At 33.4% G+C, this 20,690-nt stretch overlaps 2 protein-coding genes across 3 annotated transcripts in view; both read left to right on the forward strand.

The window, feature by feature from the left end:
- Nucleotides 1–6,859, forward strand: part of fam184ab (family with sequence similarity 184 member Ab) — a 156,394-nt gene extending 149,535 nt beyond the window's left edge. For both annotated transcript variants that reach the window (XM_065256246.2, XM_065256247.2), the window contains one exon: nt 6,362–6,859. In XM_065256246.2, the coding sequence (XP_065112318.2) occupies nt 6,362–6,443 (82 nt within the window). In that variant the 3' untranslated portion in view covers nt 6,444–6,859. The remainder of the gene's footprint in view (nt 1–6,361) is intronic.
- A 1,535-nt stretch (nt 6,860–8,394) lies between these two features.
- cep85l (centrosomal protein 85, like) overlaps nt 8,395–20,690 on the forward strand; it is a 118,774-nt gene continuing 106,478 nt past the window's right edge. The window contains exons 1-7 of the transcript XR_010528675.1: nt 8,395–8,519; nt 8,989–9,343; nt 17,343–17,659; nt 18,333–18,414; nt 18,794–18,994; nt 19,509–19,634; nt 19,752–19,871. The gene's annotated coding sequence lies outside the window, so the exon portion shown is untranslated. The remainder of the gene's footprint in view (nt 8,520–8,988; nt 9,344–17,342; nt 17,660–18,332; nt 18,415–18,793; nt 18,995–19,508; nt 19,635–19,751; nt 19,872–20,690) is intronic.

Below are 20,690 nucleotides of genomic sequence, written 5' to 3' on the forward strand. Positions count from 1 at the left end.
TACCTGAGCTTTGGAAATGGCATTGGAATGCAAATGGGAGCATGTGTCGCAGTGCATGCTGGGAATTGGTGTCTGTGTCTTGTGTTTTTTGTTTGTGATGGAAGTTATATGACTCATTTGTTATGTAACTGTCTTTGAGTGTCCTTCAATATCTCATGTGTGTGTTGCACTACACCGCACTTTTTTTAACGTTTGCACTGTGAACATTTTTATTTTGAATATTGTAATTAAAAATGCATTAAATTACACTGTTTGTGATTTTATGTGACTTATAATATACAATATATTCATTTTTTTTCTTAAATAAACCTCTGCCTATGAATCTGCTTTAACTGGCATGTTGTTATGGTTGTATGCATGTGTTGCTGTGTTCACCTAATGCTCTGTCACTACTGCGGCTGCTTATGACCTGGAAGTGTCATCATGTCTAAAATGCGTCACGTGTTTCTGCATGCATGCTGCTCTGAATGTTAAAGAGTTGCAGTAAGACTTCAAGAGACCATAATATAGCTTTATTACACACACAGTCTTTGTTTGGTTGAGTTTATTTTGTGCCACAGGTCCACAGCCACCTTTCAATGTCCAAGCTGCTTCTTCTGTCATATTCACAAAAAGCCACTTTTTTGAGAATGTAGGGTTTGATCACACAGACTGCATTCATACAGTTAAATAGGGTTTGTGTTTCTGTACTATATCTCAATTGGTAGAGCATTGCATTAGCATTGCAAAAGGTCATGGGTTTGATTCCTAGGATACACATTTACAAGAAAATGGACTGTGTATTAAAGAATCTTCCAAATGCATACCGTATTTTCAGTCGCTCCAGAGTATAAGTCGCATCAGTCAAAAATGCGTTTTGAAGAGGAAAAAACATATATGAGTCACACTGGGCTATACGTCGCATTTATTAAGAAAACGATTTCACAAAATCCAAGCCAAAGAACAAACATTTAATCTGGAAAGGCAAGTTATTCAAATAAACGATAGCACAGAACAGCAGCATGAATAGGTGTCCGTACATGTAAAAGTAACATAAACAGTTACATAAATTACATAAATACAGGAGCAGCATAGAGTGGACTCTCACGGTTGTAGACGGTAATGGTTTCTCTTGGTTCATATGAAATAATTTTGACGTTTAAGTCGCACCTGCCTATAAGTTCCAGGACCCGCCAAACTATGAAAAAAGTAGGACTTATCCAAATCCAAAAATCATTAGGATATTATGTAAAGATCATGTAACATGAAGATATTTTGTACATTTCCTACTGTAAATATATAAAAATGTATTTATTATTAGTAATATGTGTTGCTAAGCACTTAATTTGGACAAAATTTCTCAACATTTCAGATTATCAAATAGTTGCACCTCAGCCAAATATTGTCTTATCCTATAACAAAGGGAAATCTTATTTATTCAGTATGATGTATAAATCTGAATTTTTAAAAAATGATCTTTATGCACTGCAAAAAAAAAAAAAGATTTTTCAAGAAAAAAAAGTTCTTAGGGCCCTATTTTAACGATCTGAAACGCAAGTGCGAAGCGCAACGCGCAAGTGAGTTTGTGGGCGGATCTTGGGCGCTGTTGCTATTTTCCCGGCGTGAGAAATAACTCTTGCGCCGGGCGCAAATCAATAAGGGGTTGGTCTGAAGTAGGTTCATTATTCATAGGTGTGGTTTGGGCGTAACGTCAAATAAACCAATCAGAACGCTAGCCAACATTCCCTTTAAACGCAAGGGCGCAAGTTCCATGGCGGGTTGCTATTATTATGACGGATTTACCAGGCGCACGCCAGGAGCGGTTCACAGCCGAGGAGACCAACGTCCTTGTACGGGGGAATCCCACGCTTGCCAGCATAAATCGGGCACGCCGTGTAACGGGAGGTGGATCTGCCTCAGGACTTGACGCCAGCAGAGGACATCGCTGCGTCCACCCTCACCGCTGAAAGGGTTTGGGGGCTTTGAAATCGGACCCAAGAAACGCAAGCAAGGTCCAACCCCAAAGTACTCTTACAAATCAAGTTCATATACATTAAGGTTTCTTATGAAAACATTTTAATTATTATTTACATAAAATAGACGTAATACAGCCACACAACAAAGTTATGAAAATATTTTAATCGTTATTTGCATGAGAATAAATAAAAACTATCACCACAATGCTCACCACTATGATTCCCCTTATCTCGTCTATTAATATTTTTAAGTGTAACAATTTATGATTTGCAAAAATAACTGTTGCATCTGTGTAGATTAGATAAGCAAAGTGTGTGCGCGTTGTGCACCCTATACATTATGGTCAAGCATGCGCCCTTAAAATAGCATAATGAACAACGCGCAACGCGCCACTGAATTTAAACTTTTTTTTTCTGGTCAGTGGCGCAATTGTTTTTTGAAACTGCAAAATAGCATCAGGGATGATTTGCGCCGGAACACGCCTCTTTTTTTGCGCTGAACCACCCAGGGAGCGCAAGTTCATTCCCTAGTTTGCCGACGTGCTTCTGTGACGGGAAAAACCCGCTGTGCGCCGGGGCAAAATACGAACGATACATGCGTCACTGACAAAGTCAATTGTGCTGGGTGCAAGATAGAGCCCTTAGTGTTTTTGTCTTGTTTTCAGTAAAAATATCTAAAAATTCTTAAATTAAGATGCTTTTTCTTGATGAGCAATGAGCTTTTTCTTGAAGAAACTAAGTCTAGTTTTTAGACCAAAAATATCAAATTTAAGTGATTTTGTGCATAAAACAAGAAAGAAAAATCTTGAACATTTTTCACTAAATTCATTTAGACACCAAATTCAAGAAAAATTTGCTTACCCCATTGGCAGATTTTTTTTGCTTGTTTTATGCACAAAATCACTTCAATTTGATATTTTTGGTCTAAAAACTAGACTTATTTTCTTGGGTCATTTTGCTCATCAAGAAAAAGCATCTTGATTTAAGAATTTTTTGATATTTTTACTGAAAACAAGACAAAAATACTTTTTTAATATTTTTTTTCTAGAAAATCATTTTTGCAGTGTGACTGGTTTTATGTCCAAATAGTGGAAGAATATTACCTGTATGAATGGCCTCATAAAATGCATTCATGTATGGTGCTTTTTTATTTTTACCTAGGGATTTTGGAGGGTCTAACACACATCCACAACTAACAAAAACTTTCTTAATATCCATGCATTTGAAATTCAACAATAGATGCTCACATGCATACTTTTCAACCAAATTCCCTATTTTCAGCTCAGTTTCAGAAGTGCTGTAATAAAGGCATTTAACTTTCATATTCCTTTGTCTGGGTGCAGGTAGACGTTGCATTAGTGCTGAACAGGCTGATATACATGCTCGATTAAGTGTTAAATTGAGTTTGCTGCAGTTCAGCCATCTGGGACCAAAGCGTATTGATTGCATGGAAGATATAAGGGGAATAGGGATGAGGTTTAAATCCAAGAACACCAATAGCGTGAGAAGTTTGACTACACAAGCGAACAGTGGGATCTGTATGTAAATTGTGTGGATTTTTAAATGTTTTGCCAGGCTTAACTTTTGCAAAATACCTTCACATTATCATAAAGTGATAGATATGCATTTGCATTCATCCATAGTCTTGGCATCAGATGGCACGATCACGGTCCATCAGATGTATACTCACTTAAAGAAAAGCTTTATAAAAACCCAAGCTCTAATCTGTTTGGCTGGTTCTATTCATTCTGTGCATCAGGTTTTAATCAGACAAATTTTACAAGTTATGCTTAGTCAAAAGCCAAAAAAAAAAAAAACTATTTATTTGATTTACCAATATTTGCAAGGTTTATAGCTACAAATCTTAAGTGTTTCTGGGGATTTAATAGTTGAAAGTGTTATAAGAGTTTAACCCAGCATTGGGTAAACCAGTCAGGTTGTACGTAATTTACCCTATGCTGGGTTGGTTTAAACCATTGTTGGGTCAGATATAAACATTTTCTGTGTTAATTTAAACCAGCGCTGGGTTGCAGAAAAAAATGTCCTGCACAAACACAGACACACACACACACACACACACACACACACACACACACACACACACACACACACACACACACACACACACACACACACACACACACACACACACACAATAATATGCTTTTATTATGAAGTTATACTCCATATAACTCAATGTACAAGCCAGAAACTATGCTTTGTTTTTGCACAGGCCTACTAAAGGGTTAATGGTGTCACATGTTGATCAACAGTAAAAATTAAACATTTTACCTCTTTGCAAAAGGAAAAAACACCAACAATCAAGAATGCATGATAATAAGGTGTCATGGCTCTTTAATCAAAAAGTTGTTATAACGGAAGTCAATGGGGCAAAAACATCCAAGAACAATAAATGAGGGAGAAAAAAATAAAGTCTGAAAAACTAAAAATGTATCAAAGCCAATGTTTTACCACTCTTTGACATGGTAAAAAAAATGCAGACCACAATCACTTTTTATATTGAAAATCAGTAATTTTGTTTTTTTCTTCCCTAAATCAGTGGCATTACTGTCTAAACTTGGCAATTAAAGAGTTAAAATCATGGAGTTTTTATAAAGATTTGGTAGTTTTGATCAGTGCTGAGGTTGATTAACAGATTTATGCAAAAACAATTAAAAAAATATTAATCTGATACATTTTTACAGCCATTTAATTTCGTGGATGTTTTCATCTACAAACAACACAAAAGGGTAGTCAATTTGAACAATGCACAAGGGTTAAAACCCCCCAAAAAATGCATTTATCCTTCACAGAAGTAATCCACACGTCTCCATTGGCTAAATAAAGGTCTTCTGCGGGTAATCGATCAAATTATTGTGTATTTCAAACTTTATAAACTATAATAACTAGCTTTCGGTAACTGTATTGGACGATTTACACAGTTTTAGTGATCTGCAAAAAAATATTTTCAAGAAAAAAATGTTTGGTATTTTTGTCTTGTTTTCAGTAAAAATTTCTAAAAATTCTTAACTAAAGATTATTTTTCTTTATAAACAAAACTACCCAAGAAAAAAAGTCTAGTTTTTAGACCAAAAATATCAAATTTAAGTGATTTTGTGCATAAAACAAGCATAAAAATCTGCCAATAGGGTAAGAAAAAAAATCTTGAAAATTTTTCTTAAACACTAAATTCAAGAAAAATTCAAGAAAATTTGCTTACCCCATTGGCAGATTTTATTGCTTGTTTTATGCACAAAATCACTTAAATTTGATATTTTTGGTCTAAAAACTATAGACTAATTTTTTTGGGTCATTTTGCTTATCAAAAAAGCTTCTTAATTTAAGAAATTTTTAGATATTTTTACTGAAAACAAGACAAAAATACTAAGAATTTGTTTCTTGAAAATCATTTTTTGCAGTGTGAGCATTCGTTGCATGGGTACATTGCAAAGTGAATCTCATGATGGCGTTGTTACCGGAAGCAAGTTATTATAGTTTTTAAATTTTAAAATATGGATATTTTTCTTTAGTGTAGCATTGATTACCAGCAGAAGACCTTTATTAACCCCTTTGAATCATGTTGATTACTTCTGTGAAGAATGAATGCACTTTTCGGTCTTCAAAATCAGTTGTTGTTCCCTCATACCTTTATTTCTGACAGTGTATATGTCTCGGATTGCTTGAGGGTGAGTAAATCATGGGGTAATTTTGTTATTTGGCTGGAGTATCGCTTTAAGTGTGATTTGGCTTTGAAATATCCATCTCTGGATACCTCAGTGTTTTTCTGCTTGGTAGAGATGATGGGTGAAATGTTTCTATAAATGCTGAGCTGAGGGCTTAATGAATCAGGATTGAAAGTTTATTCTGGTACAGAGGACATTGCAGAGAGCCGTAGGTCAGTTTTATCGCACATACTTCACCTTGAGTGAAATTGAATTTTCCTTTATGAGCTTTGTGGGACAATCATATGAACGAGAACGAAACAAGCAGGAATAGCTGCAGGTCTCAAATAGATGAAGACACATTGTGTCTACGGAGAACAAAATTCAATTTAAGACTTTGTTAAAGAAACAAATATGTTTATCTTATTGACATGCATTTCAGGATTTAACCAGTGAGGTCTAACCACAAATAGAAAAGGGCAAATATTATCATTTTTATTATTGGATTTTGTTTTGCAAAGAGGTAAATTACTCAGTAACAAACAAAATAAGTAAGCTTACTGTTGTAATACCATTTCATTTATTATTTTATGATCACATTATAAAACATTGTACTGTAAATACACTCAAAAAAATGAAACTGCTTTCATGTCTTAGTCTCCCAAATTGCAGTTCACAGTGTTTTGTCTGTCTCACTCTCTTCTTGTCTCTTTTTCTCTTCTGTCTTTGTGTTTTTTTTGTCAGCCCTCCTGAAGGAGAAGATTCACCCGTCACCTCTCCAGATCCCCAGAGACAAGAATGGTTTGCTCAGTACTTCTCCTTCTGACCTTTGCATTTAGAGCATGTCAACCAAACACAAAAAAGACAAAAAAAGTGATGTCTTATTTAACAACACATTATTTCATTTGTTTTATTTCTCCACTGTGAATGGGTTTTTGTTTTAACTGTGATGATAGGTATGTTTGACATTTCATTTACTGCAGTTTCTCTATAGAGTGGTATGATGCTGCTAAAAATTATTTGTTTGAAGAAATAAAAAGATAGTCTAAACTGTATCTAATTTTAGAATGCCACCGTAATGACTTTGTTACAGCTGCATATTCAATTTTGGTAGGATTAAATTGTTTGTATGGATGTCACAACACAGATATAATGATGTCTCACTAATTTTAAAATAAATGCATATTTTATATTTATATTACTGGTGTATGCGTAAGAATAAATATTTATTGTTACATTTAATGAAGTGTGTCTGTTATGTGAGGGAACTTTTACCATTCAATGAGCCAAAAGCTGAGACCATATGATTTAAAATGCCTGTATTTTCATAAACACATCAGTACATATTGCCCTGAAAGAAGAAGAAATAAACACTTTTATGGTTCATTTGGCTTTTTCTTGATGTAAGAACACTAACCTTACACTAAACTACAATTCAGAGGTAAGGGTGGCGTTTATGTGAACCTTTATTATATAAGATTTGCAAAATGAAAAAACAGTGCTTACAATACATTGCTTCAACATCATAATTTCATCATTATTTATTTTCACTTTTTTATTCCCGGGTTTCAATATACAATATGTTACATGAAAACTTTCAAAGTTATATACAATTTGTAAATACAATTATTACAATAATGAAAGAGAATAAATAAATAAATAAGGAAAAAGGGAAAGGAAATGGTACACCGGGATTTTTAACAGAAAAATAGCTTTAGTATTTTTAGAAGATGAAAGATCTTTGATGTATAATCGAATTTCCTTTTCAAAAATAATAAATAAAGGCTTTTGATGTGAGTTTTGATGAATATGAGACTAAGCATGTAACAAGCGAAGATTATATAATTATATAATATTCATTTTCTCTTGTTTTGTTTGTGATATAAAAGCCCAACAATACATTTTTAAATAACAATGAAAAAGTCACCAGTCACTTATTGTTAATATAATTACAGAAATCAATCCAAAATAATTGCGTATAATCACATTTATTTATTTTCACTTCCTTCAGATATAAAGACATTTATTTACGTCACTTTATATGCTTGTCAGTATTTTATATATATTTATATATATATATATATATATATATATATATATATATATATATATATATATATATATATATATATATATATATATATATATATATAATACTGACAAGCGTATAAAGTGGCGTATAATGTATATATATATATATATATATATATATATATATATATATATATATATATTATTTATTGTATTTTTTTACAAATACGTATTTTTCGCATCAATTTAATGACTTTTATTCCTGAAGGAGGAGGTCTTGACGTAAGGTACCTTCGACTTCACTCTGCGCCGAAAGAACTGACAGGGGTATTACGTCAAAGTACCGCGATAGCGAGTCGAAATTAGACTTCTCTGTATGATTTCTCGAATACTGTCTCGCGGTACTTTAACGTCATTCTCCTGTCAGGTCTTTCGACGCCGCATAAAGTCGAACAAGCCTGTCGTCGGCCGCTTCCAGCTGTTGGGTTATACCATTTATGCAAAAATAGGGGTGTTCCGGTTGTTGCATGAAGTAAATTTCTTTAGACCCAAAGCCGATAATAACAAAATATACAAAAATAACAAATGAAACAAATGAGAATCTAAGACAAGTGCTTTTATAATATTATAAAATCTTTAAATTATGTTTTTCTTTGCTGTAAGTTACTATAAAGCTTTTTACAAGCACGTCCCTACCAGAAAGACAGCTGTAGTAGCGCTCAAGCGCCAAAACTCAAAACAGGAAACACATCCATGTGTGAATGTGCTATGCTATGTCAAATACAGTGCTGTGAGGGAGAAAACAATTTATTTCACTTTTCTGATGTGAATGCGCAAGCATAACGGGAATGGATTGAACACATATAACTTAGTAAGTTAAACTTTATACTACTACATTGTCGTTTGTGTATTAGAATGTACGAAGCTGACTCACCACACGTACAATTTAAAGTGAAACATTCCGTTTGAAGTATCCATCTCTGGACGTTAGGTTTCTACAAAAGTTCTCGATGTCGAGATAAAGTTTCACGTTATTTATCAGCTACGTAAACTAATATATAAGAATTAGCTTTTTTTCAATACAGATGTAGAAAATCGTACATTTGATTTTACTTGGTTAAACTATGGTTGGTTACTGTAATGTGACTGGTAAATTTGTGATTATTGTGGCCTAAATACAAGTACCAGGTTATGATTTAGTTCCTATAGTAAAACAACTGCAAATATGTGGTTATTACTATGGTTTGACTACAGATATTATGGTTAACCATTACATAAGAGATGTAAGATTGCCTGTTATTTACATACATACATACAAATGTTCAACTACTCTCTTCCAGGATACAGCATGAGTCTTTCCTGACTGAATCAGTATTCAAATAAATATGCTCACTCCGGATCAGGTGTCCTTGATAGGACTGGTGTTTGAGACCTATGTGATGGAGCATCACAAGAATGACGTACTTCAGATCTTACAGGAGACCAGTGGAAATGCCCACTACCCGGTTGTAGTGAACGCCATGACATTATTTGAGGATAATATGGAGGTCGGAGAGTGTTTTAATGCATTTCCCAGCCAGGTGCTGCCTATATTTGACAATGCCTTACAGAGGGCCGCTCTGTCCATATCTCAGTCCTGCGACCCACTGCAGCAAAGCTTCACTCTCAGACATCATCTGCATGTACGAATATCAGGTAAGCGGGATTAAGTACATCCACCTTAAAGGAAAACACCACCGCTTTTCAATATTTTACTATGGTCTTACCTCAACTTTGATGAATTAATACATACCTATTTTTTTTAAGCATGCACTTAATCTTTGTTCAGCGCGTCGTGAATGTGTTAGCATTTAGCCTAGCCCCATTCATTCCTATGGCTCCAAACAAAAGTTTTATTTTGTACCACCATACTTACTCATAGGACTACAAATGTTACAGTCTTTAAAGGAATAGTCTACTCATTTTCAATATTAAAATATGTTATTACCTTAACTAAGAACTGTTGAATCATCCCTCTATCATCTGTGTGTGTGCACGTAAGCGCTGGAGCGCGCTGCGACGCTACGATAGCATTTAGCTTAGCCCCATTCATTCAATGCTGCCATTTAGAGATAAAGTTAGAAGTGACCAAACACATCAACGTTTTTCCTATTTAAGACGAGTAGTTATACGAGCAAGTTTGGTGGTACAAAATAAAACGTAGCGTTTTTCTAAGCGGATTTAAAAGAGGAACTATATTTTAGGGCTGCATAACAATTAATCGCGATTAATCGTTTGCAGAATAAAAGTTTTTGTTTACATCATATATGCGTGTGTACTGTGTATAATAATTATGCATAAATAAATAAATACACTTGCATGTAGGTATTTAAGGTGTATTTACATGTGTATATACATTTTTATATTTATATATAATTTATATTATATATAAATATTTAATCTATACATATTTTTTTCTTAAAATTATACATGCATGTGTGTATATTTATTTATACATAATTATTATACACAGTACACACACATATATGATGTAAACAAAAACTTTTATTCTGCAAACGATTAATCGCGATTAATCGTTATGCAGCCCTACTATATTTTATGGCGTAATAGCACTTTTGGGCGTACTTTGACTCGCCTGAAAAGTCCGCTCCCCTTCTCACTCTCATAATGGGAGAGGGAGGGTGTTACTGTGCCAAGTCGAAGTACTCCCAAAAGTGCTATTACGCCATAAAATATAGTTACTCTTTTAAATCCACTTAGAAAAGCGCTATGTTTTATTTTGTACCACCAAACTTGCTCGTATAACTACTCGTCTTAAATAGGAAAAACATTGATGTGTTTGGTCACTTCTAACTTTATCTCTGAGTGGTACCATTGAATGAATGGGGCTAAGCTAAATGCTATTGTAGCATCGCAGCGCGCTCCAGCGCTTACGTGCACACACACAGATGACAGAGGGATGATTCAACAGTTCTTAGTTAAGGTAATAACATATTTTAATATTGAAAATGAGTAGACTATTCCTTTAAATAGGAAAAACGTGGAAGTGTTTGGAGGCGTCTAAATTCATCCCTGTTTGGATCCTAAGAAATGAACGGGGCTAAATGCTAACACATTCACGAGGCGCTGTACAAAAATTAAAAGTGCATGCGTTGAAAAAAGATAGGGATGTATTAATTTGTCTAAGTTAAGGTAAGAACATAGTAAAATATTGAAAAACGGTGGTGTTCTCCTTTAATGTATGTCACCTGTGTAAGGGCTCAACAGTAACGATTTTGAGTGATCCTAGACCACAAAACAAGTCATAAGTAGCACGGGTATATTTGTAGCAATAGCCAACAATACATTGTATGGGTAAAAATTATCTTTTTTTAAAACCAAAACTCATTAGAATATTAAGTAAAGCCCATGTTATATGTAGATATTTTGTAAATTTCAATGAAGAAATAATATCCATATTGCGATCTGCACATTTGCAGAGCTTCAATAATTTCTAGATATATTCTGCCACCCAGATTCCCATTATAACTATTATAATGAATTATACACTGCAAAAAAGATTTTCACGAAAAAAACATTCTTAGTATTTTTGTCTTGTTTTAGTAGAGATATCTAAAAATTCTTAAATTAAGATGCTTTTTCTTGATGAGCAAAACGACCCAAGAAAAAAAGTCTGGTTTTTTGGCCAAAAAAATCTAATTTAAGTGATTTTGTCCAAAAAACAAGCAAAAAAGTCTGCCAATGGGATAAGCAAATTTTTCTTGAATCTGGTGTTTAAGAAAAATTTTCAATATTTTTTTGCTACCCCATTGGCAGATTTTTTAGCTTGTTTCATGCACAAAATCACTTAAATTTGATATTTTTGGTCTAAAAACTAGACTTAATTTCTTGGGTCGTTTTGCTCATCAAGAAAAAGCATCTTAATTTAAGAATTTTTAGATATTTTTACTGAAAACAAGACAAAAATACTAAGACTTCTCCTGAAAATAATTTTTTGCAGTGTAATGAGGTGGCTTCTGTTGTTTTTCACCAGGAAAGTCATTGTACATATTTCTATGTGTGGATACTGTCCCTGCTAAATTTATGCTGCCATAAACCTGCAGACTGTCAGTTTCATTTGCTTTTGCAGGCTTGCCCCTCTTAGCTTGTCTGCGACGCACAGAGGCCCGGGTTCGCAACACTTTAAAAACAATTAGGCCACAACACAAGGTGACAGACAGCTCATTTGTCCTGCCGCGAACTGTTACCTGTTATCGCGGTCGCTTCCTCTGATCTAGTTTCATGATGCTTGTGTGCAATATGCTGATCTGTTTTTCGCTGTAGCCACAGTCTCATTATGTATCGGGATGTTCGCTTATGGAAAACATGGTTTGGAGAGAGATCAGATGAAGCTTTGGTTAGATGAAGGTAGTTAGGTGTGAATGTAAACAAGATGAGCAACAGCGCTGCGGGAAGTGTATTGATCTAGATGGCGGATGCTTTATCTGATCACGTCAGAGACGAGGGCTGTCTGACACCGGTGTCGAGGAAAGGAACCTTTAAATTAAACGTGATTTGGGCTTTTCAAAGCAACACCTGCTATTTAACAATAGTATTCAACTACCATTAAAACTCTTAACTAATGTGTTTTGGGTCTTATTCTAATAACAGGATTTAAGGGTGATATATTGGTTTCCCATCCACCAGATAACTTCCCACCAATATAACCCAACACATTACTATTTGAGACCCACTCCGTTTTCATTAAACCAATATTCCTCATATAAACCAGTAACCACAATTCCTATTATAACTACTGAGTTCATTAGGTTTAGTATCTATTAGATTTTTCAGCAGGGATGTAAAACAGCAAATGTAAAAATGGGACATCTGACAAGATCCCATGTAAATGTTAACAGTCTGTGTTGCCAAGACTCAAACTTCCACAGGGAACGTGTCAGCAATAATCAGCTGACTGACCTTTTCCCATTCCCGGATGTGTTATTCTGTTTGTTTTTCTGGATGGAGGAGAGTTATAAATAGGCACAGTCCAGACTTTAACCATAGATCCAACGTGCTTTGAATATAAAAAGGATCTGAAAATAGGACAAGCAGTCATAAAAAGCCCAATAGTCCACTGGCCATATCACAAAACTAAAGAACCATGACTTGTCCTGATGCTTTTTTTCATTTATGTTCAGGTGGGTCATTCACTGTAAACCTGCCATGTGGCATGACTTTAGCTTTCGGATAAGATGCAATGAATGTAGTATTAGTATACTGTGGAGAGTTTAGTAAAATAGAGTAGGCTGCTTAACTTGTTATTTATTAAAATTAAATATATCTAGATATTTGTCACTCTTTGACAATATTAATGTTAATTCTAATTTATATTATAATAATTTTGTATTTGGGTTTTCAATCAAGGAACATTGGTGAAATCCAGACTAGTCTCTTAAAAAGCACCAAATATACAAAAAAGTCCAAAAAATATATTTGCTGAAATAAATTCTGAAATATGTTTACAAAATGTATTTTCTAACCAGTATGTTTAGGCCATTTTTTGTATATTTTGAAATTAGGCCTGTCAAATGATTAATCACATTTAATTGCGTACAAAACAAAACATTGTTTTTGCATAATATGTGTGTGCACTGTGTTTTTTTATATTTTATATTTTTTATATATAAATACACACCCATGCATGAAGGCATTTAAGAAACATGTACATGTATATATTTTTATTTTAATATATTTTTCTATTATATAAATAAATTACATAACTAACATTTCTTAAATGTATGTGTGTATTTATTTATATATACATAATAATTACACAAAAAACACACACAAATATATAATGCAAACACAAACTTTTATTTTGTATGCGATTAATCTCGATTAATCTTTTGATAGCCCTATTTGAAATTTTAAATTATATATTTATTTAAGCTTTACTTTCTACAAATGCATTTAGCATATATTTATCTTTAAAAACATGTTAAGGAGCGTCACAATTCTGGCTCACGTCAGAGGTATTCAGACCAATCACAACGTACAGATTAGCTGGCCAATCAGGGACACAATTCGTGTGTTTTAGGAAATCTGGAACTACAAAAATTTACGGTATGTGGAAAGTAATAGCACTGCACGATAAATTGCATGCAATAGGAATCACATGCGATTTATCGTGCAGCCCTAGAAAATAATGTGTTTTTTACCATAAACCACGCAAACACATTGTATTATACCAAATACACAAAATAACATTGCTTTTAGCAATGAAATAGATGCTCTTTAAAGGATTACTCTACTTTCATGAAAAAATCTGATAATTTACTAACCCACATGTCTTCCAAGATGTTTATGTTTGTCTTTGTTCAGTCGAGAAGCAATTAAGGTTTTTGAGTAAAACATTTCAGGATTTTTCTCCATATATTGGACTTTAGTAGATTTTAACAGTTTACAGTTTCAATGCAATTTAAAATTGCAGTTTTAATAGAGCTTCAAAGGGCTCTAAACAATCCCAACCGAGGCATAAGGGTCTTATCTAGCAAAACAATTGTCATTTTTGCCCAAAAAATATGTACAAACCACACACTGTAAAAAATAGCTGTAATTATGCAGCTGGTTGCCAGTAACTTACTGTAAAAGAGAAAGACTGAAAATGTTTCATGTTCATTTAACTTTGAACAAACTGTTGCCAGTAAATAACACATTTAAAATCTACAGTAAGTTACTGCCAACCAGCTGCCAGTAATACTGTAATTTCTGTAACTTCTCGTCCTATTTATTATATAATGCAAAAAAATGACTTTTATTTTGTATGCAATTAATTGTGATTAATCCTTGCCCAGCACTAATTTTGTTAGATTATATTAGATTTTATGTAGAAAACACTAAATTACACTAAATTGATAATTTTATATATATATATTTTATTGATGCATAAAAATAAACTGCAATACAGGTAAAACCTTTCGGGTCATCCAACAGAATTTGGGATTAATTGTAAATTCGAAGTTGTTGATCAATTTAATAAAATTAATTTAATTGCATGCTACACTCTAAAAAGTGCTGGATTGTTTTTAACCCAGGGCTGGGTCAATTTTGAACAGAACACACCACTGGTAAATGAAAAATGACCCAATGCTGTGTCGTTTCAACCCATGGTTGATAACAATATCCAGCAATTGGGTTAAAACAACCAAGCATTGGGTCAATTTTAACCGAGCGGTTTGTTCTTTTCAATATTGACCCAGCCCTGGGTTAAAAACAACCCAGCACTTTTTCAAGTTTATTAATAAAACTTAATTGTCAGTGAAGTAGCCCATTAAAATTATTGCACTGTTGCTTAATGATGCATTGCCAGCTAAATTACTGTGAGTTCCTAGTGCACCATTCAGCCCTGAATCTGCTTATCTGGAAACTGCAGAATGACATGCAGGACAAGAATATGACGATGGTTTTAGATGGAGTGTAGGCTGAGATGGAGGCATGTGTTTGATCCCCAGTGTATGTGGGATGGATGGTATTGCATTGTGATGAAGCCAAATGCTTTTCTATCATCCTGCAGGACACAATTGCCATCACCTGTAATTACACGCTCTTCATCTGTAGCCCCGCAGACGTGACTCATCGAAATGAACACACTTTTTCAAAACCTTTTCTCTGCAGCTTCCTTCTGCAATCTGTCTGTGGTTTAATAGGAATGAGAAACAAAAAGCAATGTTTCATTGGCTGAGTAGCTTTAACTTTTTTATGATGTTACATTTTATGATGCAAGCATGTCTTGCCAGGTCATATTCAAATATTTATAAAGTTGATTTATTATGCAAGAAAGTGTAAGACACTGTAACGCCTCTTCTATTTTTGAAACATGGACTTTGCCATCAAGCAGAGATCTCACAACTATACTGGAATTACACTGACCTCTAGTGGTAAAAATTATGATGTGTTTCTTTATATTATGCAAAAAATATATTTCTCTGGGCAAAAATATGTTTTAAATAGATGCTCCATGCATTTTGTAGAAAGTAAAGCTTATGTATATAATTAATTATATATTATATAATTAAATATAATTTAGAATTTCAAATAGGGCTATCAAAAGAGTAATCGTTACTAATCGCATACAAATTAAAAGTGTTTGCATTACATATTTGTGTGTGTATTGTGTGTAATTATTATGTATATATAAATACACACATACATTTAAGAAAAATTGTATTTATGTCCATTTTTTATTTATATATAATAGATAATATATTAAAATAAAAAAATACATGTGAATGTTTCTTAAATGCATACATGCATGTGTGTATTTATATTTAGTGCTGTGCAAAGATTAATTCGCGATTAATCGCATACAAAATAAAAGGGATTTTTTACATAATATATGTTTGTGTGCTCTGTAATTATTATGTATATATAAATCCACGCACATTCATGTATTTATTTAAGAAACATTTACATGTTACATGTTTTATTTATTTATATATAATAATTTTTTAATATATCATATAGAATATATACAAAGAGAAATAAATAAATATAGAAATATATATATATCTATCTATATATATATATATATATATATTAGGGCTGTCAAAAGATTAATCGTGATTAATCACATCTAAAATAAAAGTTTGTGTTTACATAACATATGTGTGTGTAATGTGTATAATTAATATTTATATATAAAAACACACACAGGCATGTATATATTTAAGAAAAATTGGTTATATTTATATACAAAATATTTATATTTCTATATAATATAAATTATATAAATGTTTATACAGTATATAAATGCAAATATTTCTTAAATATACACATGAATGTGTGTGTATTTATATATACATAATAATTATACACATTACACACACACATGTTATGTAAACACAAACTTTTATTTTAGATGTGATTAATCACGATTAATCTTTTGACAGCCCTAATATATATATATATATATATATATATATTATTTATTTATTTATGTATTTATGTATTTCTATTTGTATATATTCTATATGATATATTAAAAAATATTATATATAAATGAATAAAAAATCTGAAATTAATATATGTATTTGTGTGTGTGGTTAAATATACATAATAATTACACACAGTACACACACATATATTATGCAAAATAATCACTTTTATTTTGTATGCGATTAATCTTTGCCCATTACTGTAATAATTACACACATTGTAAACAAAAGCAAACTACTATTTTGTATGCGATAAACGTGATTTCATCTTTTGACAGCCCTAATTTCAAAATATACAAAAAATACACTGGTTAGAAAATACATTTTGTAAACGTATTTCAAAAATTATTTCAGCAAATATATTTTTTTGGACATTTTTTGGTTATATTTTGAAATGTATTTTAAATTATATTTGAGAGTATTTTTTTACTGTATGACACAAAAAATAAATTCTGCCAACATTGTCCCAGAATCAACACTAATGTGTTGTTTTTAACATTCGTTCTAAGACTGTATTGTTTTTTTTGTAAGGTTTTTAAATGTCCTAATATAACTAAGGCCTAGTCCTGGATTAATCTTAACCCTGTCTGGGAAACACCTGCATATGATGAGTTTTCATTTTAAGTAGATTATTCTTGCTTTGTCCATTTTTTTTTTGCTGATGAGATTTTACATATTTTTAAATGTAATCATATTTGAACAGATCTGCTTGGTTGCAGGGTTGCCTGTGTGTCCTGAGCTGACCAGAGATCACATTCCCAAAGCCAGAGACGTGGGCCACTTCCTATCCGTTACGGGAACGGTCATCCGCACCAGCGTGACAAAAGTGCTGGAGAGCGAGAGAGACTACATGTGCAATAAGTGCCGGCATGTGTTCTCAGTGCAGGCCGATTTCGAGCAGTTTTACACCTTCGCCCCTCCCACCAGCTGCCCCAGTGAGGATGGATGCAGTTCTTATAAATTCACCTGTCTGTCAGAAAGTGATGCTTCACCGGCCGCCTGCAAGGACTATCAGGAGATCAAAATTCAAGAGCAGGTAAAATATTGCTGCATTAGAAGTCACACGTGTGGTTTAGTGGTTAAAAACCATATGTGAGACTGGACCACAAAATCAGTCATTAGTCACACGGGTATATTTGTAGCAATAGCCAACAATACATTGTTTGGGTCAAAGTTATCATTTGTTATGCCAAAAATCATTAGGATATTAAGTAAAGATCATGTGCCATGGAGTTATTTTGTAAATTTCCTATCTTAAATATATCAAAAATGTGTTTATTATTATTAATATGCTTTGATAAGAACTTCATTTTGACAACTTTAAATGCGATTTTCGATTTCTAACAGACAAAATAATAAATAAATAATAATTTCATACTATCTTCGTTTGTTCTCTTTTTATCACCTCTTAAATATGGGTAGGTTTCTTTAAAAATACAAAATTTTGAACAAAAAGCAGCGATTGCATTTTTGCAAAGGACTTTTGTTAGAGATCAGATTCAGAACGATGATCAAAATATACACAGAGTTTTTACTGTTTTTAACCCTGTGAATGCTTTAGTGTTTTATAATTTGGGTAAGAGCACCAGCTAGTGGATAATAGCGGAAATGGGGATTGCCGTAAAAACTCATCATTGGCAGGGAAGCATTTTCTCTTAATTGGCGGGGAAATAGTTAATAACTTACTGACCAATGATCTTTATCAACAGGTTCAGAGACTATCAGTAGGCAGTATCCCTCGGTCTATGCTCATAATCTTGGAAGATGATCTTGTGGACAGCTGTAAATCAGGTAAATTTGGTAAAGATGTAATATCATCACATGCAGGGCTTCAGACTGCCATCAAAATTGAGAGTGTGCCACTGAATTTTACATTGTCGCACATGTGCGACCACTAAATTTGACCTTTTTTCTGATGTGACACTGAATTTGAAACAGCACATTGTACATTTTACATCTATCATCAAAGTATGTATTAGTAATACAGTGGAAATTTGTAGAAATTTGATTATTTGGTCAGCATGTTGATTTACGTTGTATGCCCCTAAATTGTTTGGTTGCGCCCCTAAAATTTTCAGTTGGGGGCCACTGTGCTCCTAGTAAAAAAAAAAAGTTAATCTGGACCACTGACATGTTTCTCTGTTATGATGATGTCATTTTTTTCTGGCAGGTGATGACATCACTGTGTATGGAGTGGTCTGTCAGCGCTGGAAGCCGTTGTTTCAAGATTGTCGTTGCGATGTGGAGATTGTGTTGAAAGCGAACTATATCGAGGTCAATAATGAGCAGTCCACCACAGCACTGGGGCTGGAAGACATTCAGAAGGAATCTGAAGAATTTTGGGACAGGCACAAAAATGATCCATTGGCTGGTACGCAGTTTAAATCATTTATCTCGGTCCTTGTGTTGTACAACATATGAACAATAAAATGATGTGAATTTCTCTCCACAGTTTCCCTTTGTCTCTTCTGTGACATTAAGTTGAGATTAAAAGATATTTCTCTGTGTAATTTCCTCCAAAACCAAATTTTGGTCCCTGTAGAGAAACTTCAATTGATGGGTTTAATAAAAAAATTCACAATGCTTTATCCTTATTATGTCATATGTGTTTATACAAAATATGACATAAATGACATCTCGAATCATGGACCATGGCCAAAAATGGAGCATAATATTACATCTTAACCACTTAGTAATGCTTATAGCCATTAAGATAGCTAGATAAAGGTGAAATAATTCAGACAGAATTCTTGTTTAGACAGAATTGATATGTAGATACTGATCCCAGAACTGTTAAAAAATTCAGTGTTGGAAGCTCACTGCATTCAGAGTGAATTTACAATGCATAAAATCTCTCTCTCTCTGTGTGTGTTGGCCTTTTGAAGGCAGGAACCAAATCCTGATGAGTCTTTGCCCTCAGGTGTTTGGGATGTATGTCGTGAAGCTGGCCGTTGCTATGGTTTTGGCAGGTGGGGTACAGAGAATAGATGCCTCGGGAACCAAGGTGAGAGGTATGTGTTCACACTCCTCATAATAGGCTGTCGGCTTACAAAACACAGAGGCGTGCTTCAAAAATGTATTACTCTTGTGAATAGACTGTTCTTATTTAAAATGTGTACTTTCTGTAGGCGAGTCTCATCTGCTGCTCGTGGGTGATCCAGGGACTGGAAAGTCACAGTTTTTAAAGTATGCTGCAAAGATTACACCACGCTCAGTGCTTACTGCAGGAATTGGATCCACTAACGCAGGTTTCACACATTTTTGTCTTAGTAAACAGTATAATGTATAGTATGAGCTGAAAATACAACTTTCAGTGTACCATGTGAAGAATTCTGATATGCATATCACATTATATTGATAACATCATGTTATTGCCATGTTGATAAGCAGATAAAATAAAAAAAACTTGGATTCCAATTTATTATTAAAGGTATTTGCATTGCACAGTGAACACATTGAATTGTATAAAGTGCATGTTGTTTCACTGAACACTTTTAACTAAAAATGAAGATGCCACAAAAAGCATGCAAAAAAGTGCATTAAAGGTGCTTTATGCAACTATTAAAAGGTTCTCTTAACAGTCATGCAATATAATATACATTATCAGTGGTGTATAAAGACCTTACACAATGAACTGTATTGTTTTTATAACCTTCGAATAAGGCGTTTTTATCTACATACACCTTACATAGAGACAAGACTTATTTCTGGGATTTTTGGCTTGTTAGCTGTACACCTTGTCGCACAGCAGCTTTTAGGTATTATTCTGTTTTTAAGTTTAATCTGTAAATAAGTTTTTATAAGCTGTCGACCCCAAAAAACGAGCGTTTCAAGACACAAAAGTGGAAACAGGCAACTTTTCATAGTACTTATATTAGTAGAACTGCGTCCACTAGGGGGAAACGTAGTCGGCGATCCACTTTTATCTCCTTAAAGGCTGGGTTTTAGGGCTCGACAGCTTAAAAAAACGTATTTCTGGGTTTTTTGGCTTGTTAGCTGTACATATTGTCACACAGCAGCTTTTAGGCATTATTCTGTTTTTTGTTATAAGCCAGAAATGACAAGGA

Source organism: Paramisgurnus dabryanus, chromosome 12 (assembly GCF_030506205.2).
Source record: "Paramisgurnus dabryanus chromosome 12, PD_genome_1.1, whole genome shotgun sequence".
In the NCBI taxonomy this organism is placed as follows: Eukaryota; Metazoa; Chordata; class Actinopteri; order Cypriniformes; family Cobitidae; genus Paramisgurnus; species Paramisgurnus dabryanus.